Here is a 27,043-nt window from a genome sequence, read left to right on the forward strand (position 1 = left end):
CATGACAGATGGCAAGTTCATGTGTATAAATACTAGATTTCTTTCGATTCCTGCACTTGGGGTGTTATTTCACCGGAGACTAATCTGAACAGCAGTTTGGCTCACAGAAAACCTTGGGTGAGAATGACCATTGCTGTTCCTCTACAAATGTTCCAACTCACACCTTTTAAAACTTTGAATCAAATAATTTGATTTCAATTCTTTAATCTAGAATGAAGCTTTTGATACTGACGATGGCTTTGACATTGTCAAGTGCCGCTAGCTCCTCGGTTGAAGAAATGGAATGGCTTGCCTGGAAAGAAAAGTTTGGTAACTATAATTATTTTGTCTTATTTTGTTAATTTTAATTATAATTATTTTGCTTTATCTTGTGCACATTTAGCTGTGAAATGATTGCTGCACAAACCTGTCCGTGTCTTGTGTGTTTTGAACTACCCACTTCTGTGAGTGGATACTGTACACCAAGTCATGGATTCTTTGAACAATGACAACAAGACGACAGAATACTGGGTTAATGACAGGATTTCTAGTAGTGTGGAGGAACGGAGGGATCTTGAGTTTAACATCCATAGATCCCTCAAATTTGTCGTGCAGGTCAATAGGCTTGTTGAGAAGGCACCTGATATGTTGACCTTCAGTATTTGTAGGACTGAATTCAACAGCTGTGAGGTAATGTTGCAGTTCTATAAAGCCCTGCTTAGATCACACTTGAGTATTGTGATCAGTTCTGGTCCCTTTATTATAGGAAGGATGTGGAAGCTTTTGAATGGGTGCGGAGGAGATTTACTTGCATGCTGCCTGGACTAGAGAGCAGGTCTTACGCTAATAGGTTGAGCGAGCTAGGGCTTTTCTCTTTTGAACGAAGGAAGATGAGAGGCAACTTGAGAGAAATGTACAAGATGATAAGAGGAATCGATCAAGAGGATACTCAGAGACTTTTTCTCAGGGCTGAAATGGCTGAAACAAGAGGCATAATGTTAAGGTGACTGATGGAAACTATAGGGGAAATGTTAAAAGTAAGTTTTTTACATGGAGATTGATGAGAACGTGGAATATGCTGGCAGGTACATTAAGAGATTCTACAAAACTCTTGGATAGACACATGGATGAAAGTAAAATGGAGGGCTATGTTGGTGGGAAGGGTTAGATTGACCAGAGACTAGGTTAAAGGGTTGGCACAACATTGTGGGCTGATGGGCCTGTTCTTTGCTGTAATGTTCTATGCTCTATGTTGATGAACAGAGGGACCCCATGATACAAGTTCATTGTTTCCTGAATGTGACAACACAGCTAGATAGGGCGGTGGACCTCATTCAGATTTATGTACTGTATCATTATAATATAACCTGAATAAAAATTCACAGCAGCACCTCCACTTCCTAAGGAGATTGAGGCAAGCGAGGCTCCCCCCGCACCCCACCAATCTTCCCTGAATTTTACAGGAGCACCATTGAGAGCTTCCTGACATGCTGCATCTCCATCTGGTATGGGAGTAGCAGAGCATTGGACTGGAAGTCCCTAGAAAGGTCTCTGAGAATGGTTGAGGGAAGCATTGGTGTCTCCCTACCATCCATTTGGGACCCTCATCAGGAGAACTGCACATGCAGGGTCCTTAGTGTTATTAAGAATCCCACCCATCCATCCAGCATCCTCTTTGACTTTTTCCAACAGGCAGGAGACTCCAATGCATAAAAGTGAGAATAGTCAGGATAGGTAACCGTTTCTTCCCTCAAGGCATTAGGCTTCTGAACTCCCATGCCACATCACGTTCGAAGTGTCACCTGTATAGTGTACTGTACCCTACCATATTTAATTTATGCACTTTACTTTGTTTATCTCTGTTTAATTCATCTGTAGGTTTAATTCGTACTTTCCAAGTTATCGTGTCTTATATTTGTGTTGAGTGTACTGGTGTGCTTTACACCCTGGGCCAAAGAAACATTGTCTCATTTGGCGGTACATATATATATATATAGTTAAATGACAATAAACTTGACTTGATCAGAATGTTAAGTTGCAGCATTATACAACAGCATAGTTTGGCTACACTGTGAGTATTGCGTGCAGTTCTGCTCACCACAGTATATTAAGGATGTGAATGCACTGGAGAGAGTGCAGAGGAGATTCAGCAGGATGTTATCTGGTCTGCAGGGTTTTAGTTATACAGAAAGATGGGATAGGTGAGCTTGTTTTCCCTGGAGTGAAGGAGGTTAAGGGTCGAGCTGATAAAGGTCTACAAAGGTACGTACCTTATAATAACTTTTATGTCTTGCAGTGTACTATTGCCATAAAACAACATTTTTCATGACATACAGTACTGTACAAAAGTCCGAGGCACCTGTAAAGTAAGTTCTGTAGAGCGAAGATGCTTTCAAAGTCATGAAATGAAAAGTTGCTAAATATCAAAGAAATTATTATAAAGAGCAGTAAACAGTACAAAACTAAATCAAAGTGGTGAGTGTGTGGAATGGGCTGCCAGCAACGGTGGTGGATGCGGATACGATAGGGTCTTTTAAGAGGCTTTTGGATAAGTACATGGAGCTTAGTAAAATAGAGGGCTATGGGGAAGCCGAGTAATTTCTAAGGTAGTGTTCAGCACAACTTTGTGGGCCGAAGGGCCTGTGTTGTGCTGTAGGTTTTCTATGCTTCAAATCGATATTTGGTGTGATCACCCTTTGCCTTTAAAACTGCATCAGTTCTCTTAGGTACACTGCCTTGCAGTTTTATAAGCAGATCTGTCGGTAGGTTGTTCCAGGTATCTGGGAGAACTTGCCACAGTTCCTCTGCGGACTTTGGCTGTCTCGCTGGCTTCTGTTTCTCCAGGTAATCCCAGAGGGCCTCGATGATGTAGAGATCACGAACCTGTGGAGGCCATGCCATCGGAAACAATGTTTAAAACATACAGGGTCCGAGAGTTCTGCACATAATGTATTTCAGTGATAAGAAACTCGATTCTCATCCTGGAAATTACAAGAGGCATAGGCTAGAATCTTGTTCCCATGGTATGCGTATCAAAAAAAAGCCCAGGAACAGACCCCTTGGCCCATCTAGTCTGTGCCGAACTGCTAGTCTGCCCATTGATCTGCCCCTAGAATTAGCCCTCCAAACACCTCCCATCATTTTTAAAAATGTTGAAATCGATCCCTCACCCGCCAATTCTGTTGGCAGTGTGGTGAACTACATATACCTGTCTGGACACGCCCCCCCCCGCTGACTGCTCCTGTGGCTCCTCCCACGTACCCCGGTATAAAGGCGATTGGGGCCTGAGCCCTGCCCTCAGTCTCCAGGATGTAGCATGGTGGTCAATTGCTGCTTGTTCTTTCTTCCAGTCAATAAAAGCCGATATCTCACCTCACATCTCAGAGAGAGTTATTGATGGTGCATCAGGCAGCTTGTTCTACACTCTGAGTGAAGAAGCTCCCCCTCATGTTCTGCTTAAACGTTTCACCTTTCATCCTTAACCCCATGACCTCAGTTCTAGTCTCACGCAATTGGTAACCTTCAATATTCCACTCTCACAACATCCTCTTTGTGAAGAAGCTCCCCCTCAGGTTCCCCTGAAATATTTCGCCATTCACCCTTAATTTATAAACACTGGTTCTAGTCTCACTCAAACTCAGCACGGTTACTTACTGCCTGTTATGCCGATGGTGTTTCGGGCAGCAATGAAGGTCCTCCATCTCTGGCAGTGTTCAGGGCTTCCCTCATCATGTCAGTAGTTTCCAGGATTAACAGCCTGTCATATGAAGAGTGTTTGATGGCTCTGGGCCTGTATTCACTGGAATTTAAAAGAATGAGGGATGACCTAATTGAAACCTATCGAATGGTGGAAGGCCTTGATAGAGTGTATGTGGACAGGATGTTCCGTATGGTGGGAGAGTCAAAGACCAGAGGACACAGACTCAGAATAGAGGGGTGTCCTAATAGAACGGAGATGAGGAGGAATTTCTTGAGGCAGAGAGTGGTGAATCTGTGGGATTCTTTGCCACAGGCAGTTGTGGAGGCCAAGTCTTTATGTATGTTTAAGGCAGAGGTTGATAGATTCTTGATTGGTCAGAGTGTGAAGGGATACGGGGAGAAGGCAAGAGATAAGGGCTCAGAAGGAAAAATGGATCAGCCATGATGAAATAACAGAACTGACTCGATGGGCCAAATAGCCTAATTCTGCTCCTATATCTTATAGTCTTATAATGTTGTATACCTCCATCAAATCTCCCCTTACTCTCCTAATATGGACAAGTGGATCCAGAATAAATGGGCTGAAGGTTTAGTATGGATGTGATGGGTGAATGGTCTCCTTTCTGAGCTGCACAGTTCTGTGATTCTATGACTGAACATTGCTGTATGGTAGCTTGAACTGACTACAGTGTCACAGCGGCCCAGCTGGTAGAGTCATCGCCTCAGAATGCGAGTGACCTGGTTTCAGTCCTGACCTCAGGCACTGTCTGTGGAGTGTTTGCACGTCCTCCCTCTGGTTGTCTTTGCGTGCTCCAGTTTCACCCCACGTCAAAGACGTGTGGGTTTTCAAGTTTATTTGCCACTGTAAATGGCTCCTAGTGGGGGGGGGGGGAGGTGATGTACCAGAATGACTGAGGAGTTGGTGAAAAAGTGTGGAGGATTCAAGCAGGGATTGGTGTAAATTTTTGGTTGAGAGCTGGGACAGACTAGATGGGCTGAAGGGTCAGGTTTCATGCCATATCTCAGTACAATTCTATAATAAATCATCCTGACGTCCTTCATTTGGAGCTTTATCAATTAACTTCTGGTACAGAGCTACGCAAAGAGATTTAAAGAGACATCCCCCTGGGTCCCCTCCTCCTTCCCTTTCTCCTATTGTCCACTCTCCTCTCCTATCAGATTCCTTCCTCTCCAGCCCTTTACCTTTCCCACCTACCTGGTTTCACCTATCACCTCCTAGCTAGCCTCCTTCCTCTCTCTCCCATCTTTTTTTTCTGGCGTTTTCCCTGTCCTTTTCAGTCTTAAAGAAGGGTGTCGGCCTGAATTGTCAACTGTTTATTCATTTCCACAGATGCTGCCTGACCTGCTGAGTTCCTCCAGCATTTTGCATGTGTTGAAAGAGATTTAATTGTTCGTAATACTCTATAAATATTATATATATTTTCTAATAGCAAGATATTTTCCAAAGCAGATGAAGGTTAAGGCAAATGGAGATCGGTCCCTAGGTTGATTCTTGCTTTGGTACACTTGTTGATTGTGCAGAGCTTGCACAGACTCTAATGCCCTTCCCTTGGACAACATTAGTGGCGTGGCATGGACTTGCAGCTTGGGCAACTGCCGGTCTTCCATAAAAATAAAGCTTGCCCAGACTTGTGCCCTGGAAACTTTCCAAGGTGCAAATCCATGGCCTATCGAGACTAACGGAGGCCTACACACACAGACTAGGCCTGCATTCCGTCTGCAATGTTTATCTCGAGCACTTGGACATCGGAAGAATATAAGACACAGGAGCAGACTTAGGCCATTTGGCCTATTGAGTCTGCTCCACCATTCCATTATGGCTGATTTATTATCCCTTTCAACTCCATTCAATCAATGGCTCAATTTAATATAAGAAAATGTATACAATATACAACCTGAAATTCTTATTCTTTGCTGACATCCATGAAGCAGAAGAAAACCTGAAAAAATGAAGGACAGGAAACATCAGAACCCTAAAGTCCCCCTGACACATGCAGCAGAAAAATCATCAACCCCACCCCCGCCACCACCACCCACCATGCAAGCAATAGCAAATCACCACAGAGGGACCGTCAAAAACTACATCTCTGACAGGTTCTCTGTCACTAATGAGGGAGAGAGTGAGATCGTTCCTACTACAGTGAGAGGGGAGTCAAAGCAGCTTGCTGTTTCGATGAGGATGGGAGAAAGGGAGAGAGGGAGAGGGAAAGAAAGAAAGTGAGAGAGAGAGAGGGGGAGAGAAAGAAAGAGAGAGAGAGGGAAAGAGAGAGAGAGAGAGAGAGAGAGAGAGAGAGAGAGAGAGAGAGAGAGAGAGAGAGAGAGGAGAGAGAGAGAGAGAGAGGGAGAGAGAAAGAAAGAAAGTGAGAGAGAGGGGGAGAGAAAGAAAGAGAGAGAGAGAGGGGAGAGATTGGCAGGGGAAAGCAAAAGAGAGGAAGAGAGGGAGAGAGAAAGAGGGAGAGAGGGAGAGGGAAAGAGAGAAGAGAGAGAGAGAGAGAGAGAGAGAGGGAGAGAAGGAAAATATATCAATTGGACTAGTTCTTTTGCCTTAAAAATACCCTTCCATAGATCATACAGGCCTTCTTGTATAATTCTGGATTACTCGTCTTGAATGCCAGAGATCTAGCCCTTAGCAGACTGCAAATCTTTTAGTTCATCCATGGCTTTTGGTTTGTTCTGGTGTATTCTCACCATAGATCAGTTCACTAAATCAAGTCACAATAACCTCTTAAATCTGATATATGGTCAGTGATCTGATGCACTAATTTTACTTCTCTCTCCACAGAGGCTGCCTGACCTGCTCGGTACTTCCAATCTTTTCTAGTTTCATTAGCTCCATTAACGTTCACTCCACTTCTGAGGATACAGAGTGGCTGGGCACATTTTGTAACCTTGTTCCTTTCATTCAAGGTAAAACCTACTCTTCAGCTGAAGAGGTAGCCCATCGTAAAGACATCTGGCTGAAAAACCGGAAGGTGGTTATGCTGCACAATATGAAGGCAGACAAGGGCTTGTCCACCTACCGAATGGCAATGAATTCCTTTTCTGACCTGGTAATTCAACATCTATTATTTTCCTGAATGGTGCCTTTATAGTACAGCTTAAGCAGGTGATGGGGTGGAGATATGTCTCTACCAGAGGAAGTGAAAAGTGCTCCTTCCCTCCACCAGCCTGCAGCTCATCCTTGGGCAAAAGGTAGCACCTGCTTAGCCTCCCTCCCACTCCATCACCAATCAGTGTCATGTGAAGCCACAGGACTAGGTGGTGGATGGTCGTACGGACAGCTGGTGACCATCACAAGTCCTGGCTATGCGACCACTGACACCAGGCAGACAATCTTTGAAGTGTATAGAATACGGCTGCGGTCACCTGTCTTTTAAAGACACTGCCCAGAAGAAGGCAATGGCAAACCAGTTCTGTAGAAAAAATTGCCAAGAACAATCATGGGCATGGATAGAGAAAAGAATAAGAACAACAGCATGAAGGAGGTCATGTTTTGTGTGTTGGATTGTGTTATTTCAATGCTTCAAAAGAGAGAGTGATGGAATTCCAAGATTTATGCTCTGATAACATTTTCTTTTAACACCAGTGGGCTATCTTTGTTGCCTCCACCTATTACCTCCCAGCCTCAGAAACCATTTCTACTCTTTCTTCCTCATTCTCAGTTCCTCACCTGGATCCATCCATTGTATACTCTTCCAGCTACCTCAGGAAAGCAGCCTACGTAATTAAGGATTCCCCTCACCCTGTCAATCTCTCTTCTCCCCTTGGCAATCAAGCGGAAGATGCAATAGCTGGAGAACATTTCACCAGGCTTAAGGACAGCATCTATCCCACCGTTATAAGACTCCTGAATGGTTCAAATGGTTTGATTTAATATCAAAGAATGTATACAGTATACAACATGAAATTCTTACACTTCACGGACATCAACAAATCAAGAAACCCCATAGTATGAATGATAGAAACATCAGAACTCCGAAACCCCCCCCCACCTCTCCCGTCTACACACAATCAGCAGCAGAAGCATCGACCCTCCTCCTACCCCACCACCCACTTGCAGCAGCAGATGCAACAACCCCAACACTCCGTATGCAAGCAAACAGCAAAAGCCCCCCTCCCTCCCCCCAACGAAGCTCTAATCTAGAGTGTATCAAAAACTAGAGTCCATAACCCAGCACTTTGGTATCTCAGAAAGGCTCTCCCTCTCTCTCCATGGAGGGAGAGAAAGGTCACTCCTGCAACAATGAGACTGGAGACCGTCAACTCGCTGTTCCAATGTTACAATCTTACACACCGCTTCTCCAAGGCCCCCTGACCCGAGGACCGACAGGCTCCCAGTCACCATCAAAAGAGAGGGAGAGAGCGAGGGATCGCTTGAGTATAGGGGCCTTCTTCTGACACCACCCACACTGCCTTCCGTCTCGTTTCAGTCTCCCACGGTCCTTCAGCGGGTGAAATTTGTGAGGGATTGGGTCGTCTATGAGGCTGCTCATCTTCCAGCCAGTTCCTGGAGATAGACACAGGCCACACAGCCGGTACAAAATCCCACCGCATGCGAAGAACCATAGTTTGAACTGTAGATCTGACAGAACCCCAGCCACCTTGACTGAAAAGAAAGACATAAGAGAAGAAGAATAAGCCATTTCATGGTTGAACTGGAAGCAGTCGCCTGGGTCTGCTAAAATCATTGGCACCACCATTCCTAGTTCCTCCCACCTCCCACCTTAATAGTATCAGAATAGACGTCTGATATTAAAATGAATCTTTGAACCTTTGATCTCTTGACCTCTCAGCCTTGTTGTGGCCCTTGCATTTATTTGTGTGCTTGGGCTGCATTTTAAATCCAAAGAACTGATTGTGGACTTCAGGAAGGGTAGGATGAGGGAACACACACCAGTCCTCATAAGGGATCAGAAGTGGAAAGGGTGAGCAATTTCCAGTTCCTGGGTGTCAATATCTCTGAGGACCTATCCTGGACCGAACATATCGATGCAGCCACAAAGAAGGCATGACAGTGGCTATATCTCATTTGGAGGGTGAGGAGATTTGATGTGTCACCAAAGACACTTACAAATTTCTACAGATGTACCATGGAGAGCATTCTAACTGGCTGCATCACCATCTGATCTTGGGGGCACAGCTACTGCACAGGATCAAAGTAAGCCGCAGAGAGTTGTAAACTTAGTCAGCTCCATCGTAGGCACTAGCTTCCATAGAATCCAGGACATCTTAAGGAACGATGCCTCAAAAAGTCGGCTTCCATCACTAAGGACCCCCATCACAGAGGTCATGCCTTGTTTTCTTTGCTGCCATCAGGGAGGAGGTACAGGAGCCTGAAGACACACGCTCAATGATTCAGGAACAGCTTCTTCCCCTCTGCCATCCGATTTCTGTATGGACATTGAACCCATGAACACTACCTCACTACTTTTTAATTTCTACTTTTCACTACTTATTTAATTGTCCAGGTTGGATGTTTTCTAAGGTGATCCTTATCTCATCAGGAGTATATTGTTTCTTGGTGAAATTGCTGTTGTACTGTTGTATATTCTGCATTACAATGGTGCTTAACATTTTAAAGAACACCATGGGCTGTAGAGATGAGAGACGGCAGATGCTGGTGTCAGGAACAAAAGGCAAACTGCAGGACTTCCCACCGTTTTAATTGTAATGATCTGGTTAAGATTTTTACTGGTATGCTGTTGGCATTTCATTTTAGCAGTTCTAATTCCAGCCTGTTTGGGTTTGAGCTGAGATAAGGAGCTTTGTTGTTAAACTTAGGAATGTGGTGTCAGCTAATCAGGATGGTGGAAATGGGAGAAGGTCCTAGAGAACGATGGGTGGAGAGGCTTTTGTGACGGACACTGGTGTGGCTCGAGGTCTTTTTGGCGGGAGCTGGGAGAAGGCAGGAGGGAAGATGGCTGAGGATGCCGTCCCTGTTGCATAAGGTGCTTTGTGCAGATGAATGGCTTCAGGGAGGGAGGACAAATACTCCCATGGGGGAGCCCATTTGTTTGAGATGGATTTTGAGCAAGATTCGGAAGGTGGTGCATGTTTTCACACAGAGCGAGGGTCCAGCGCACGAGTTAAAGACAACTTCAAGATGAACTCCAACTTATGTGCACCTTTAACTGTTTAATTAAAGAGATAGACATTTTCCTGGATAAAAATGGCATTAGGGGATATGGTGAGTGAGCAGGTAAGTGGACATGAGGCTAGGTTTAGATCAGCCATGTGATCTCCTGGACCAGTTTTCAATAGCCTGGATGGGTTGGAGAGGAATTTTCCAGATTTTTTCTCCTCAATTGGCAACTCGGTTTTCTCCCCCGGGTGATCACATGGGTTTGGGCGGGATGAATAATAAAATAAAATGGGCGGCATGGTGCCCTGTTGGTTGGCACTGTTGCCTTGTGGGATTCGGTGAAAACTAGAGTTAAGATTGGATCAGCCATGATCTTGTTGAATGGCGGAGCAGGCTTGAGGGGCCGATTGGCCTACTCCTGCTCCTATCTCTTATGTTCTTATGTATGTAATTCTGATGGGCCCTTTTCCTTTATTTTCTTTAATAACTGTTTGGTTAAGTTAACATTCTTAAATATGCTTTCTTTATAATTGCATGCAGTGTGCAACCTGTTATTTCTTGCTGACAGGCGATTGCTTGGGAGCAGTAACTTAAACATCATTCACAGGGTCTGGGCAGGTGATTCATCCTAACCTCATAGGTTCGACAGGACCCAAGTCATATCTACCCTAGACATGTGGAGTCTGAGAGAGGTGCTTTTCTCACAGCTGTGTCTAGTGGCTGTTAGCGAGAGGTTAAGGGCTGCATCTCTAGAGACGCCCTTAAAAGGGGTTTCATAATTCTTTGTCATTGGCAGTAGGAAGCTGAAGTTCACATTAAATATTCCAAAGTCTTAGACACATGTATACAGCTAGAAAGCCCCAAACTTTTGCACAGTATTCTATTTGTCAATGTGCAGTGGAGAGCAAGTTTGTAAATCTGTTGGGAGCAAAGCATGTTGAGAATGGCGTGTGTGGAGCGCCGTGGGAGGGGTGTGAGATAGATGGTGGAGAAAGTGGGCTGCAGGTGGGGAGGGTCATGCGGATGTAGACACCCTCACCCCTGAGACTCCAGGCAAGATCATTTGATTCCATACAATTGGTTTATTGATCATTACAGAATGTCTCTCTGGTGCTTCCCTCTCCCTTCCCCTTTTCCCAACCATGATACCCCTCTCTCAGGCCCTTATCCACTCTCAGTCCATAATAGAGACCCATATCAGAATCAGGTTTGTCATCACTCACATATGTCATGAAATTTATTTTTTTTCACAGCAGCAGTACAGTGCAATACATAAAATTACTACAGGACATTGCAAAAATCTTAGGCACCCTAGCTATAGCCTAAGACTTTTGCACAGTACTGTACATTTACACCAGGGGTGTCAAACTCATTTTAGGTCACGGGCCAGTTTGAGCGAAATGCAGCTTCATGCGGGCCGGATCAGTCGGACGCGTGCAAACGCAGCTTTCGTTGCCTCCGTTTTTTCAGCCTGCTCTCATGTGTCTCAGTCTCTGCTATAACTACAAAGTGTTTCACTTTACAAATTCCGTTTCTTATGAAGAAGACTGCCGAGCAAGACTGCCGAATAAACACTAAAGTCCCTGAAAACCTGGTACCTGAATAAACTCAGCATTAGCCATATCATACGCCATAGGCGCTTCGATTACTGGGGCCAGCTTTAATAGTAATTAGATATTATCTCGTGGGCCAAAGATAATTCCACCGCGGGCCGGATTTGGCCTGCGGGCCTTGAGTTTGACATATATGATTTACACAAAGAAAGCCATAACTCTCTTATCCTTGTTAAAATGGTGAAGAATTACCTACAAAATGTTACCTTATCCCTCGTCTATTAATATTAAAAAGGTTCAATGTTAATAATTGATTGCTTCTTCTGCAGGCTGAAGAAGAATATAAAAAAATGGTACTTGGTAAGTGCCTGAAAACTGTTAATGGCACAAAATTCACTGGCTTTGCCTCTCTGACCTACAAGAATGTTAGTCTGCCTGATACAGTCGACTGGAGTAAGGAAGGCTATGTGACTCCTGTCAAAGACCAGAAAATGTGTGGTTCCTGTTGGGCATTCAGTGCGGTATGTGTACTCATTCACTAAAGGTAAATGTCAAGCCTATTCCGTACGAGGTGGCCCGGTAGCGTAGTGGTTAGTGCAATGGTATACAGTGCTGGCGACCTGGGTTCAAATCCCGAGGCTGCCTGTCAGGAGTTTGTCTGTTCTCCCCATGACCCTTGTCCAGGTGCTCTGGTTTCCTCCCAGAGTCCAATGATGTACCGGTTGGAAGGTTAATTGGTCATTGTAAGTTGTCCTGTGATTAGCAGGAGATTGCTGGATAGCTTGGCTCAAAGCGCCAGGAGAGCCTATTCTGTGCTGTAAATATAATTTAAGCAACCTTTTTCCATTGATGTTTGGTGAGGCTAAAACTGGAAGTCATCCACAGGTACATAGGGTTGTAAAGAAAGATTTTGGCACATTGGCCTTCATAAATCAAAGCTATTGAGTACAGGAGATGGGACGTTATGTTGAAGTTGTGTAAGACATTGGTGAGGTCTAGTTAGAAGCATTCTGGGCAGTTTTGGTCACCTACCTACAGGACAGATGTAAATAAGGTTGAAAGAGTACAGAGAAAATTTACTATGGGTGCTGCGGCTCATTGGAAGAGTCGGTTCCATGCTGTATCTCTAAATGAATAAATAACTATTATTTTTGGGGTTTTAACTTAACTGTGTGTGACCTGTACATGTTTCTACAGACAGGGGCTTTGGAAGGACAGCACTACAGAAAAACCAGTCAATTAATTTCTCTGAGTGAGCAGCAACTGGTGGATTGTTCCTCTGAATACGGAAATTATGGCTGTGACGGAGGGCTTATGAATAATGCATTTCAATATATAATAGACAACGGAGGAATCGACACAGAATGGTCATACCCCTATGAGGCAGAGGTAGGCCAAAATAATCCTGCTCGAGTTTCCCATAGTAAGATGATAACGCAATGTGAATTAACAAGACATTAATGTACACCCTGGGTGTCAACATCTCTGAGGACGGAAAGTGTTCAGAAATTGTATAGCTCAGGCGGTTGATGGTTGGGTTGACTTGTTCTCCGATCTTGGCAATTTTCTTGCGGACATTTTGCCACTGGTTGTAAAGTGACATGACCAACGCTCCCTAGACTCCACCATCAGGAAGGAAGTACAGGAGTACAGGAAGTGCAGGTGGGACTGCAACTAGAGGTCATAGGTTAGGGCAGCGTTGATTGTGGAGAAAGGAAAGTCCCTTTCTTTGAAGAAGGAGGACATCTCATAAGTTCTGGAATGAAAAGCCTCAATAGACAACAGACAATAGACAATCAGGAAGGAGGTACAGGAGCATCAGGACTAGATTTGCCAGACTGGGTAACAGCTCTTCCCTCAGGCTGTGAGACTAATGAATACCCTGCCACCCCCAAGGTCTCATCACCAGGACAGCGAGCTGGTTACCTGCACTGCACTCCATGACATTCATTTTGAATTATATTTTGTTAACTCATTTGAATTGTATTTTATTAACTTATAGCTGTGTGGTGGAGAGTGTATTGACTGGCTGCATCTTGGCCTGGTATGGAAACGACCATGGCTTTGAATAGAAAATTCAGGAAAAGATAGTGGGTTCGGCTCAGTGCATCATGTGTAAAGCCCTCCCAACCATTGAGCACATCTACATGAAAGACTGTCATAGGAAAGCAGCGTCCGTCATCAGGGATCCCCACCACCCAGGCCATGCTCTTTTCTCGCTGCTGCCATCAGGTTGAAGGTACAAGAGCCTCAGGACTCACACCAGCAGGTTCAAGAACAGTAACTACCCCTCAACAATCAGGCTTTTGAACAAAAGGAGATAACCACACTCACTTGCCCCATCATTGAGATGTTCCTACAACCAATGATCTCACTTTAAGGACTCTTTATCTCAAGTTCTCGTTGTTTATTTGTATTTGCATTTGCCCAGTTTGTTGTCTTCTGCACTCTGGTTGACCTTTCATTGATCCTGTTCTTATTCTATAGATTTGCTGTGTATGCCCACAAGAAGATGAATCTCAGGGTTGTATAGACAATAGGTGCAGGAGTAGGCCATTCGGCCCTTCGAGCCAGCACCGTCATTCAATGTGATCATGGCTGATCATCCACAATCAGTACCCCATTCCTGCCTTCTCCCCATATCCCTTGACTCCGCTATCTTTAAGAGCTCTGTCTAACTCTTTCTTGAAAGCATCCAGAGAATTGGCCTCCACTGCCTTCTGAGGCAGAGCATTCCACAGATCCACAACTCTCTGGGTGAAAATTTTTTTCCGCAACTCTGTTCTGAATGGCCTACCCCTTATTCTTAAACTGTGGCCTCTAGTTCTGGACTCCCGCAACATCGGGAAGATATTTCCTGCCTCTAGCGTGTCCAATCACCATACATGGTGACATGTATGTACTTTGATAATAACAAGTTTACTTCGAACATTGAACTTTACTATTTTGGTTAGAGAGCTGCGTGTAATATGTTTTGTGGGTGCAGCGTAGTCTGGGGGAACGTTATTTCATTCGGTGATATATATGTATAATCGGACTGAGTCGAATTGAATTGAATTGAAGTGAATTGACTTTATTTCTTACATCCTTCATATACATGAGGAGTAAAAATCTTTACGCTACATCTCTGTCTAAATGTGCCACGTGCAATAGATTTGAACTTGAACAACAACTTTAATTGCAAGTTTTTGTGTGTCTGTACCCGCATCACAGCAGCACCACCCCTGCTCGGCACTCCTTGTCTGCCACCTGTTCCACACCCCTCCCGCAGCGCTTCACCCTCACCATTCCCAACATCTTTTGCTCCCGCCGGATTTACAAACTCACTCTCCGCTCCAGCTTGACAAATACAGTACTGTGCAAACTTCCCAGACACCCTATCTGTCTATCTATATCTATAGATATACAGTTCCTCTTGTTTCGTTTGTTTAGGATGGACCTTGTAGATACAATCCAAGAACCGTTGGTGCTACTTGCAATGGATTTGTTCAGGTCAAAAAAGGAAGTGAGCGATCACTGAAGTACGCCGTGGCTATGAATGGACCAGTGTCTGTTGCTATTGATGCAAGCCATCCATCGTTCATGCTCTACTCCTCAGGTAGGTGGCTGGTTAGAATTGTGTGCGTTATATTCTCATATCAGAACATTGGAACAGGGAGTTACTGGTCTCCAGTCTCATTTTTGCAGGAGCAATCTCTCTCTCCTTCACAAGTGAGAGAGAGCTTGTCTGAAACACCAAAGAGCTGGGTGATGGACTGTTGTTTTGATGGAATCTGAATCTAGGTCTCTTTGGGGGCTTTTGTAGTTTCTTACACAATGGTGGGTGGGGGGAGGGTGGGGAGGGTTGGTGCTTTTGCTGATTTGAGTGGGGGGAGGGAGGGCTGTTAATGCCTTTCCTTCTGCTTCCGTGAAGGGTGCAGAGGGGGGTTTGGGGGCTCTGATGTTCTATCATTCATAATATGGGGGTTACAGATCAAATATGATAGATTTGTGTATTGTACTGAAACACAGTTATTAAGGTCATGAAGTCATTATAGAACATAGAACATAATCTAGTACAGCACAAAAACAAGCCCTTCAGCCTACAATGTTCTGCTAACCTAAATAAATTAGTAATCAAAAAGAGAACTAATCCCTTCTACCTATACAATGACCATATCCAGCCATTTCCCTCACATTCAACATTCCAAGTCAATTTTATTATCAAAGTACATCTATGTCACCATATACAACCCTGAGATTCATTTTCCTGCGGGCATACTCAGCAAATTCATAGAACAGTAACTATAACAGGATCAATGAAAGATCAACCAGAGTGCAGAAGACCACAAACTTGTGCAAATGTAAGCATTAACAAATAGCAACAAATAACGAGAACATGAGAGAATGAAATAAAGAGTCCTTGAAAGTTGGTTGTAGGAACAGTTCAAATCATTTATTATAGAATATAGAACATAGAAGAGTACAGCACTGGAACAGGCCATTCAGCCCACAATGTTGTGCCAAGACAATTAATGGCCAACTAATCTCTTCTGCCTACACAACGTCCATATCCCTCCATCTTCCCCACATTCAGTTGCCTAACTAAACACCTCTTGAAAGTGCCCAATGGATCTGCTCTCTCGTCATCCTAGGCAGCAGAATCAGGCATCCACCTGAGTAACAAAAAACTTACCCTTCACATTCCTACACTCACATGTCTACTCTATCTCCGCCTGCAGCGGTTACTTGAGAAACAAACCAAAACCACTGAGAGACTGAGTGAGAGACTCGACTCATTATGATGCGCTTTACTACGTCCAACCTGATGTAGTGATGTAGGTCACCCAGTAGGTGTTCTGACACATGGTGTGTATGGGCGAGAACAAGATCAGATATTAATCTCTAGATCATTAGGCAACGTCTGCTGTAAGCCGATTGGTACCAACTAGATACAGCCCAGTCCATCACAGGAAAATCCCTCCGCAACGTTAAGCACATCTACAAGGAGCACTGCCCCAAGAAACCAGCATCCATCAGCAAGGACCCCCACCATCCAGACCATGCTCTCTGTCATGGTTACTTGAAGAACAAGTCAAAGCCGCTGAGAGACTGAGTGAGGGAATTGACACCGTATGGCACTCTTCCAAATACCTGAGTTCCAAGTTGCAAAAAGTATGTTCAACCCTTTATAATGAAACCAGCAAAGACAAACGATCTTCTATAGCACTAAAAGAGATAACAAAACTAGCGAAGCAATAGTGAAATAAGCAAGGTTAATGGTCAACAAAAACACCCATATCCCCTACTAAGCCTCTCTCTAACTAAAACCAATGACACAAAGAGTGAATGTGTGACTATATTCATTCTACCACAACCCAACCCCATGACAACCGACCATAAGGCGCAACACAAAATTCAACACATGACTCCTGTAGGAAGTTTTTATGCTCTCCCCGTGACCACATGGGGTTTGCTCCGGGTGTTCCGGTTTCCTACCGCATGCCAAAGACTTACCATTTGGTAGGTTAATTGGTCATTGTACATCGTCCCATGATTAGGCTAGGATTAAATCGGAGGAAACGCTGGGCAGTGTGTCTCGAATGACCGAAGTAAACAATGCCTCTCATAATCTAACAAAACCTCTTCCAGATCATCCCTCAGCCACCACCGCTCCATAGAAAACAATCCAGGTTTGTTCAGCCTGGCGTTATAGAACATTATCCAGAGACCTGGATTTTGAACTAAGAGATATTTTGCCATGGTACCTGGGAAACTTAGAATCATTAGAATTAAAAGAGGGGTCAGTGATGAGAGCCATAAAATACCAGGTGTTATAACAACCCATTTGATTCACAAATGTCCATCGGAGTTTAAGATATGTGGTCCTTACTTTGGCTGGCTGCTTGTGAATTCAGATTCAAATGTTGCTGAAGCAAATGCTGCTTAATTTTAACATCTTTAAAATATCTCGGCAAACCGCCCATCCAGAGGTGATTAAGACTCTTAACCTCTTCTGGTCAAGATGGAACCAGCGAACAGTGCTACCTCGGGTGACATCTTCCAGATAGACCACAAAACTGTTAGCTTCACTTCTTTAACGTCTTCTTCTTATTCTAAATGTGTTTCTAGTACTGTTAGAGCCTGTGATCTACAGTTCATCTACTGTTATCTACTGTGATCGATTGAGCAATCTGGCACTTGGCTGTCTCCGTGAAGATTCCAGTTGACAAGTGACCTCGAGGCCCAGAAACATAGAGAGGAGGCACAACTTGTGTTTTTTTAATGCTTTGGGGGAGGGGTTTAATGTTTTTCTTTGAATGGCTTCCATGGTTTTCTTTGTTTCATGGCTGACTGTGGGGAAGACAAATCTCAAAGCTGTATACCACATACATATTTTGATAATAAATGTATCTGGACCTTGAATGGACAACAAATGCTGACTTTGTCAGTGAAATCTAAATTCCATGAGGAAATGAAAGCAAAAATTGAAATAACTGGCAGGAAGTACAAGCTCATTATCGCTGATGTATAAACAACTGAGGAAAGTCCATCTTCCACCCACCCCCCATCCTCATCACATTCTACAGGGGTTGTATTGAGAGCATCCTGAGCAGCTGCATCACTGCCTGGTTCGGGAATTGCACCATCTCGGATCGCAAGACCCTGCAGCGGATAGTGAGGTCAGCTGAGAAGATCATCGGGGTCTCTCTTCCCGCCATCACGGACATTTACACCACATGCTGCATCCGCAAAGCAAACAGCATTGTGAAGGACCCCTTGCACCCCTCCTACAAACTCTTCTCCCTCCTGCCGTCTGGGAGAAGGCACCGAAGCATTCGGGCTCTCACAACTGGACTATGTAACAATGTTACGGATTCAAACAACAATAAATATATGAGTTAGGCAGGGGTTTTTATAACAAATAACACGTTTATTAAACACTGAAAACAAACCCCCCCAAAAGTAAACAAACCACTCACGCAACCGGAAATCAGCTGCTGTGCGGCAGCTTAAACAGTTCTTAAAGCAAGGAAGCTTAAACAGTTCTTAAAGCGATGTTGCACAAACAGTTCTTCAAAGTAACTTTGCAAAAGTTCAAAATGCCCACAGTCCATTTAAGGGAGAGACTTTTCAAGATGATTTAAATTCTCTTTCATGTCGTGTTGTTTCGGTTCCCAGAAATCGAACTTTTCCCATGAAGAATTTACGTAGATGGACAAAGGAAACGGCTTAAAGGCACTGACCTTTCCTTTACAAAACTGTACCCAATCCTTTCTGCTATTCACAGGGATTAACACGAGAACAGTCAATGAATTCCTTCCGAATGAGGATCAAACAAGGTCGAACCTGTTTCACCGTCGAAATCGACTTCCCTCGATCTTTTGACTCCCGAACTCCGATCTTCACTCTCCACTGATTTTCAACTAGCAGTATTATAAAGAAACTGCTGGCAATGACCTTTTAAACTTTAGGCATTAGATAAAACTTCATCTTTCAACTAAACTGCGTCATAACATTAAATCACGCAGTGGCATGAAGCCAACATGGCAAATCCAGCCACAAACTGCCCCTCCTCACAGGGAGGGGTCCTCCTTTTATACCCTGTAAAAAAAAACCTGTCACATGACCTCTACTGGCGGGAAAATGACATCACTCCATCATCACAAGACCATTACCTCAAGTCCAGTATAGCTTCAACACCTGTCACATGACAAGTACACCACTGTCCCGTGTCAGGGGTACGTAACAACAGTTTCTTCCCCAAACCCATCAGACTCCTCAATACCCAGAGCCTGGACTGACACCAACTTACTGCCCTCTACTGTGCCTATTGTCCTGTTTATTATTTATTGTAATGCCTGCACTGTTTTGTGCACTTTATGCAGTCCTGGGTAGGTCTGCAGTCTAGTGTAGTTTTTTTCTGTGTTGTTTACATGTAGTTCAGTGTAGTTTTTGTACTGTTTCATGTAGCACCATGGTCCAGAAAAATGTCTCGTTTTTATTGTGTACTGTACCAGCAGTTATGGTCAAAATGACAATAAAAAGTTACTTGACTTGACTTGAATTCAAACTAGCCATTGCTTCCCTCCATAGCCTCTACATGACCTGCTGAGTTCCTCCAGTGTTTTGTGGTTGTTGCTCCAGGTTTCCAGCATCTGCAGAATCTCTTGTGTCTCCAACTAAACTGCTGTGTTTTAACTCCTATGTTTAATCTCTTTCCTTAAGGAATAATATTTGCCTTTCTGCCCCATTGCTTTCAGGAGTTTATGATGAGCAAATGTGCAGTAGTTATTTTCTCGACCATGGTGTTCTCGCTGTCGGATATGGGACATTAGAAGGAACAGACTACTGGCTGGTTAAGAACAGGTAACATGTAAACGTTATATACAATCCTTAAAATCTATTGAATCCTGTTGATGTCAGGATGTTCACTGTTATTTTATTGTGAATATCTCTGATGCACGGGGTGGCAAAGGAAATGTAAGGTGTTCTTTCCCTCCACTAGCCTGAAGGTCTCCCTTGGGCAAGGTGTAGCACCTATTTAAACCCCACCAATCAGGGTCACGTGGAGCCCTGGGAGGTGGTGGTGGATGGTCGTATGAGCAGCCAGTGCATTTCACAAGTCCTGGTTATTCGACCACTGACTCCAGGCAGACAATCTCTGAAGAGTATTGGTAAAGGCTGGGGTCACTGTCTTGTAAAGACACTGCCCAGAAGGAGGCAATGGCAAGCCACTTCTGTAGAAAAATTTGCCAGGAACAATCATGGTCGTAGACCATGATCGCCCACGTCATAGAACACGGCACATAATGAATGAATGACCTCCGATATCCAGCCCTTATGGAGTTTCATTACAGGCTACCAGATTATCTAACTGGTCCATTTACAAAGGTACAAGAAAGATGATAAATGACAACTCTTGTGATTAATCATCAACACACCAATTTCCATTCCTATTAAAAATGACCTAACTACATAAAACTTTTCTTTTAAACTTCAGAACTTCAGTTGTGGAAATTAAGGTAAGACTTTCCATCTTGAATGCACTAGGTGATAAGGATCTAAGAAACCACAAAGAGATATTTAAACTGCATTTGTCTGAAACATTTCCAGAAGTTCAGCAACAGACACGTTGGCCCTAGCATTATAGATAAATGTAGAACAACACAGAACTAGAACAGTGCAGCACAGTGCAGCGTCTTCAGGCCACAATATTGTGCTGACCCATATACGCAAACACACTCCACAAACAAACTAACACTTTCTTCCTGCACAGCTCATAACCCTCCATTTTCTTGGAGTTGAGATCAGATTTCTGCAGTTATGTTTGGCACTTCATTCAAAGTGAACATATCCATCCTAAAGCATGGGATGCAGAATTTAGCTTTGTATAGATCCAACACAAATTCTACCCTGGATTATACCTCTTCCCACCCTGTTACTTATACAAACATCATCTCCTTCTCTCATTTCCTCCATTTCCACCGCATCTGCTCTCAGAATGAGGCTTTTCATACCAGGACGAAGGAGCTGTCCTCCTTCTTCAACAAAAGGGGCTTCCCTTCCTCCACCAATCAATGCTGCCTTCAACCGCATCTCTTCTATTTCACGCACGTCTGATCTCACCCTATCCTCCTACCACCCAACCAGGGCTTCTGTTGTCCTCACCTACCACCCCACCAGCCTTCGTGTCCAGCATATAATTCTCTGCACTTCTGCCATCTCCAATGTGATCCCACCACCACCAAGCAAATCTTTCTCTCCACCCCCCACCCCACAGAGATCACTCCCTATGCAACTCCCTTGTCCACTGGTCTCCCTCCTGGCACTTATCCTTGCAAGTGGAACAAGTGCAGCACCTGCCCCTACACCTCCTCTCTCACTACCATTCAGGGCCCCAAACAATCCTTCCAGGTGAAGCAACACGTCACCTGTGAGTCTGTTAGAATCATATACTCTGTCTGGTGGACCCGGTCTGGCTTCCTGTGTATCGATGAGTCCCGATATAAGTTGGGAGACCACTTCATTGAGCACCTACACTATCTGCCAGAAAAAAAAACAGGATTTCTCAGTGCCACCCATTTTAATTCCACTTCCCATTCCCATTCTGATATGTCTATCTATGGTCTCTTCCTCTGTCGTGATGAGGCTATGCTTAGGCTGGAGGAACAACACCTTATATTCTGTCTGGGTAGCCTCCAACCTTATAGCATGAACATCAATTTCCCGAACTACTGGTAATTCCCTCCCTTCCCTCCCTTCACCATTCCCCAACCCCTTTTCCCTCTCACCTTGTCTCCTTGCCTGCCCATCTCTTTCCTCTGGTGCTCCTCCCCCCCTTTTCTTTCTTCCATGGCCTTCTGTCCTCTTCTATCAGATTCCCCCTTCTCCAGCCTCGTATCTCTTTCACCAATCAACTTCCCATCTCTTTACATCTCCCCTCCTCCTCCAGGTTTCACCTATCACCTGGTGTTTCTCTCCCCCCTCTCTTACCTTTTAAATCCACCCCTCAGCTTTCTCCTCCAGTCCTGTCGTAGGGTCTCAGCCCGAAACATTGACTGTACTATTTTCCATAGATGCTGCCTGGCCTGCTGAGTTCCTCCAACATTTTGTGTGTGTTGCATAACATCTGCCCTCATATATTCCTCTCCTCTGTATCCAGGGAAATTAGCATGAGTTTATTTTGCAACCATCCGTATTATTTTACTTGCCTGTGACATTTTTGCGTCCATGGACTCCCAGGGCTCTTGGGATTTCTATTGTTTCTAGCTAACCACCTGCACGGCAGGGTTTGCTTGAATCTGTGCCAGACTGGCCCGCAGCTAGTGGACATCTAGATTGGCAGCAGCGATGGTTGGCTTTGTGAACTTCAGTTCTGAATGCTGTTTGTTTGTTTTATTGTTCGCTCAATTGGCTCTCTCTCTCTCTCTCTCTCTCTCTCTCTCTGTGTCTCTGAGATAGTCTTCTTTTGTTTTTAATGGACTCTTTTGGATTTTTTTGTTTCGTGGCTGCCGGCAAGGAGTCGAGTCTCAAGGTTGTATAAAGTGTACGTAGTTTGATAATACATGTACTTCAAACATGTATTCATTTTCAAGTAGATGGCTTTGCATTTGCACACACTTGACACCGTTTGGCCTTCTTCCTTCACCTTATAATGTCTCTTCAATTCTTCTGTCTCAGTTGCTGATAGAATGGTTGGCATGACACCAGCAAGTATTCCATTATCTACATTGTTTAAAAAAAAGCAGTCATTGGTTGTGGCCAACACTGATCCTTGTGGGACTGCACCCTGACAATTTTAAATACATGTTTGCTCCCTGTCCTATGCTTCCTGCGATCAACCAATTACTCTTTCAGTTCAAAAACTCCCTTTTGATTCCACGACTTCAACTCTAACCAATCGTCTTTTGCAAGGAACTTTATAAAATGCCTCTGGATGCCCATATAATAATATAATATTTCAAATTCATTGGGTCATTCCAGTCCTGAATTTTTAAACAATACCTTTTCCTCTCCTCCTTCTCCTTCTCCTGTAGTACACCCTTATAAACTCCTTACAAAGCCTCAGCATCACATCCTTGCTCTTGCATTCTAGGCCTCTTGGAATGAATGCGAACATTGCATTTGCCTTCCTCACCACCGTCTCAACCTGCAAGTTAACCTCCAAGTCCCTCTGCATCTCACATTCCAGGACTTTCTCCCCATTTAGAAAATAGTCCGAATTTATACGTGCCAGAACTTTTGTACAGTACTGTGTCCCATACCCCGTGGGTATCTTGTGACTGTCTTACGACCATGATGTAATTGAGTATCTGGTGAGCATGATGTAATGGTCTTGTGATGGTGGGGTGATGTAATTTTTCTGCCAGTGTGAGGTCACATGATGTAATTTCCCCGCCAGTGAGAGGTCATGTGACGGCCTGTTAAAAAACGTTAAAAAAGTATAAAACGGGAAAGCCTTGCTGTGAAAGTCTCTCCTAATTGACTGTCTAAATCACTTGGACTTTTACATTTATCACTTTAAGAACCGTGTTCACATTTATTGCTTTAAGATCTGTTTGAGTTGCCGTATAGCAGTTAACTTACGGTTAAGTTAGTCGTTTGTTTACTTTTCATTTGTTGTTGAGCTGAGTTTAAATAAATGTTTAATTTGTTTATAGAAAACCTGTCTCCATTCTATATTCAATTGTTGCCGTATCGTAACAATTGCAAATGAGACAAATAAAGATAAATAAATGAGATAAATAGATATGAGATAAATAAAGTTAACCTCTGACAAGTATGATTACTGAAAATTGGATTTTAACTCTTCTTTAACGAATGTTTTGTTTTTCCTAGCTGGGGCACAACTTGGGGTGATGGCGGATACATCTATATGTCAAGAAACAAGAATAATCAGTGTGGAATTGCGACAGATGCCAGCTTCCCTACAGTGTACGTTGAAATGTCTTTACTTACATCTTCAAAATCCTTTTACGTGCACTTTGAGAAAACATTTTTGTAGCAATTAAGTGAAATATTATTAGGAAAAGGAGGTATCTAATAAAGCGGCCACTGTGTGTATGCTCATGGTCTTCTGCTGCTGTAGCCCGTCCACTTCAAGGTTCGACATGTTCTGCATTCAGAGATGCTCTTCTGAACACCACTGTTGTAACGTGTAGTTATTTGAGTTACTGTCGCTTTATATAAAAAAAACCCCGGCCCAAAACGTAATAACGTACAACATAACAGGAACTATACACAGTGAACTTAACCCTTGACAGATTGGGTGAATTCTGTCTAATTAAATTAAGGAGTCATTGCAACCATAAATATAAATACATAAGATAGCTTATATACATAAATTATATTTCTATTCCAGATTGAACCAGGAATTTCTACTTCTTCTTGTCATTTTCAACACATTAGTTCCACCATTTCTAAAGTGCTTTGTTTTTTTTTTCAGATATTGAAATTCTGAACAACTTGAAGTAATTGGCCCGAGATCTTCTAAAGAAGTCACATATCTTTGGTGCACTATTAAAACAATTTATAACATAATGGTACGATATATAGTCCTTTTATGAATAGATTTTGCAAGCTCAATTTGTTGCACACTTTTACACTGGATTGTAATATGCGATTGTGATCCTGACCAGTTGAATTTTGGACGATATGTACTTTTTTCCGGAATGTATTTCTATGTTGACATATAATTGAATTTTCTGTGATGTTTAAGGTGCTCCTCACAATCTGACATTTTCTGTGTAGGCATTTGGAATTTGCTTTTCCTGACAGGAGAAAACCTGCAGACGCTGGAAATCCGAGCAACACACACAAAATGCTGGAGGAACTCTGCAGGCCAGGCAGCATCTGTGGAAATAAGTGCAGTCGACGTTTCAGGCTGAAACCCTTCCCATAAATGATAATGACCCGCCGAAGGGTTTCCACCTGAACCGTTGACTGCACTTTTTTTCCACAGATGGTGCCTGGCCTGCTGAGTTCCTCCAGCATTTTGTTTGTGCTGCTTGTCCAGATATTGTTGACAATGTTAAAAACCTCAAAATTTTTCCATAGAATGTAGTACAGAGCAATAGACTAGAACAGGGCCTTTGCCCCACAATGTCGTGCTGAACCAAAATTAAACATCTGAGTCATCTCTTCTGCTTACAAACAGTCCATACTCCTCAATTCCACGCACATTCGTATGAACATTTAAGAATACCTTAAAAGCCTTTATCATATTTGCCTCTGTCAGCACATTCCTGGTATCCACCACTCTGTAAAAATAAATTGCCCCAAACAATTTGAACTTATCCCCCCTCACCTCGAACATCTCCTCTCACCTTAAAGGTATTAGGCATTTCCCCCTCTAGCACCTTAAATACAGAACTGTGCAAGAGTCTTAGGCACATGTATATTGCTAGGGTACCTAAGACTTTTGCACAGTACTGTATTTGTCCTGGTGGAGTGGACAGCGAGTTTGCAAATCTGGAGGGAGTGAAGGCTATCTGCGGGAGTGCCGTGGGAGGGTTGTGGGACAGGTGGCAGGGAAGAGGTGTCAAGGGTGAGTGTAGACATCCTGAGACACCAGGCAAGGTTATTCAATTCCAAACAATTGGTTTATTGACCATTATAGAAAGTTTGTCTGGCACTGCCCGCTCCCTTCCTTTTTTCCCAACCATGATTCCTGCCCCCTTCCCACTCTCACTCCACAATAGAGACCCATATCAGAATCAAGCTTATCATCACTCACATATGTCATAAAATTTGTCTGTTTTTGTAGCATCAGTACAGTGTAATACATAAAATTACTACAGTACTGTGCCAATGTTTTAGGTACCCTTGCTATACATGTGCGCCAAAAAATTTTGCACAGTACTGTAAATGTACTCTAGTATTACTTATTTTGATCCTGGGTAAAAATTACTGCTTGTCCACCTTATTTACTCCTTTCATAATGTTCTAAACATCTAAACTTTACCTTATAAACCATTTATTTGCAGCTGAGATCAGTGGAACTTGTTGACATCACTGCACTGGTTGTTTGTCAGAGCTTGTCTGGTTATGTATAGGTTTTTGTAAAATTCTGGGGGATTTCTTTCTGTCTGTAATTGCTTGGCAGAAAGTTGATCAATTTTAACATATGGTATGTGGTATCACATATGCACTTTAATAATAAATTCAAGATTCAAGATGCAAAGATTCAAAGTTCATTTATTGTCGAGCAACACACACAAAATGGTGGTGGAATGCAGCAGGCCAGGCAGCATCTATAGGAAGAAGCGCTGTCGACATTTCAGGCCAAGACCCTTTGTCAGGACTAACTGAAAGAAAAGATAGTAAGAGATTTGAGAGTAGGAGGGGATTTGAAAGTAGGAGGAGGAGGGGGAAATCCAAAATGATAGGAGGACACAGGAGGGGGTGGGGTGATGCTAAGAGCTGGAAAGGTGATTGGCAAAAATGATACAGAGCTGGAGAAGGGAAAGGATCATGGGACGGGAGGCCTAGGGAGAAAGAAAGGGGTGGGGAGCACCAGAGGGAGATGGAGAATGGACAAAGAGAGATGGGCAGAGAGAGAAAAAAAGGGGGAAGGGGAAATAAATAAATCAGGGATGGAGTAAGAAGGGGAGGAGGGGCATTAACGGAAGTTAGAGAAATCAATGTTCATGCCATCAGGTTGGAGGCTACCCAAACGGAATATAAGGTGTTGTTCCTCAAAGTATGTCTGCATGTCTGTGGTATACAACTCAGAGATTCATCTTCTCCAGAAAACCATGGCAGGCACTCAAAGAAAATCATCAACTACCTCCCCCCCATGCATGAAAATAAAACAAATTGTGCAAACGGCAACAAGAACACCAAACCTCAACCCACCCCTCCCCACCTGCACAAAGAAAAACGGGCAAATGGCAGTTGAAGCTGTCTGTTCTATAGTTCCCAGGATTTTTCCCTTGTTTCCATCTTAAATAGAAGCACAATATTAGGCAGTCACCAGTCCTCTAGAAACTTGCCTGTGGCTAGAAAGGACATGAAGATACTGGTCAACGGCCCATCAATCTCATCTCTTGCCTCCTTCAATAACCTGGGGTAAATCTCATCAGACCCTCAGGACCTATCCAGCTTAATACTCCTTCAGAGGCCCAACACTTCCTCCCCCTTGACCACTAAATGCCCTAACATATTTATACATTCAGCACTGATCTCCTGTTCCTCCATATCCTTTTTCTTGGTAGATACTGAAGCA

At 43.6% G+C, this 27,043-nt stretch overlaps 1 protein-coding gene across 1 annotated transcript; it reads left to right on the forward strand.

Annotated features, from left to right (window-relative positions):
* Nucleotides 1-25,991, forward strand: ctsl.1 (cathepsin L.1). The gene is made up of 9 exons (XM_073028365.1): nucleotides 1-117; nucleotides 212-309; nucleotides 6,607-6,749; nucleotides 11,664-11,855; nucleotides 12,532-12,723; nucleotides 14,767-14,932; nucleotides 19,578-19,683; nucleotides 23,656-23,751; nucleotides 24,263-25,991. The coding sequence occupies exons 2-9, from the start codon at nucleotides 213-215 to the stop codon at nucleotides 24,267-24,269; spliced, it is 999 nt and encodes a 332-aa protein (XP_072884466.1). The 5' UTR covers nucleotides 1-117; nucleotide 212; the 3' UTR covers nucleotides 24,270-25,991.
* The last annotated feature ends 1,052 nt before the right edge of the window (nucleotides 25,992-27,043 follow it).

This window comes from Hemitrygon akajei, chromosome 24 (genome assembly GCF_048418815.1).
Source record: "Hemitrygon akajei chromosome 24, sHemAka1.3, whole genome shotgun sequence".
In the NCBI taxonomy this organism is placed as follows: domain Eukaryota; kingdom Metazoa; phylum Chordata; class Chondrichthyes; order Myliobatiformes; family Dasyatidae; genus Hemitrygon; species Hemitrygon akajei.

What these genes read in the sequence shown, in the direction of transcription:
- ctsl.1 (XM_073028365.1), top strand. Translation starts at nt 213, where the DNA reads ATGAAGCTTTTGATACTGACGATGGCTTTGACATTGTCAAGTGCCGCT. An exon ending in TGCCTGGAAAGAAAAGTTTG is followed by an intron (nt 310 to 6,606) that starts GTAACTATAATT and finishes CTTTCATTCAAG; the next exon opens with GTAAAACCTACTCTTCAGCT. An exon ending in CCTGTTGGGCATTCAGTGCG is followed by an intron (nt 11,856 to 12,531) that starts GTATGTGTACTC and finishes ATGTTTCTACAG; the next exon opens with ACAGGGGCTTTGGAAGGACA.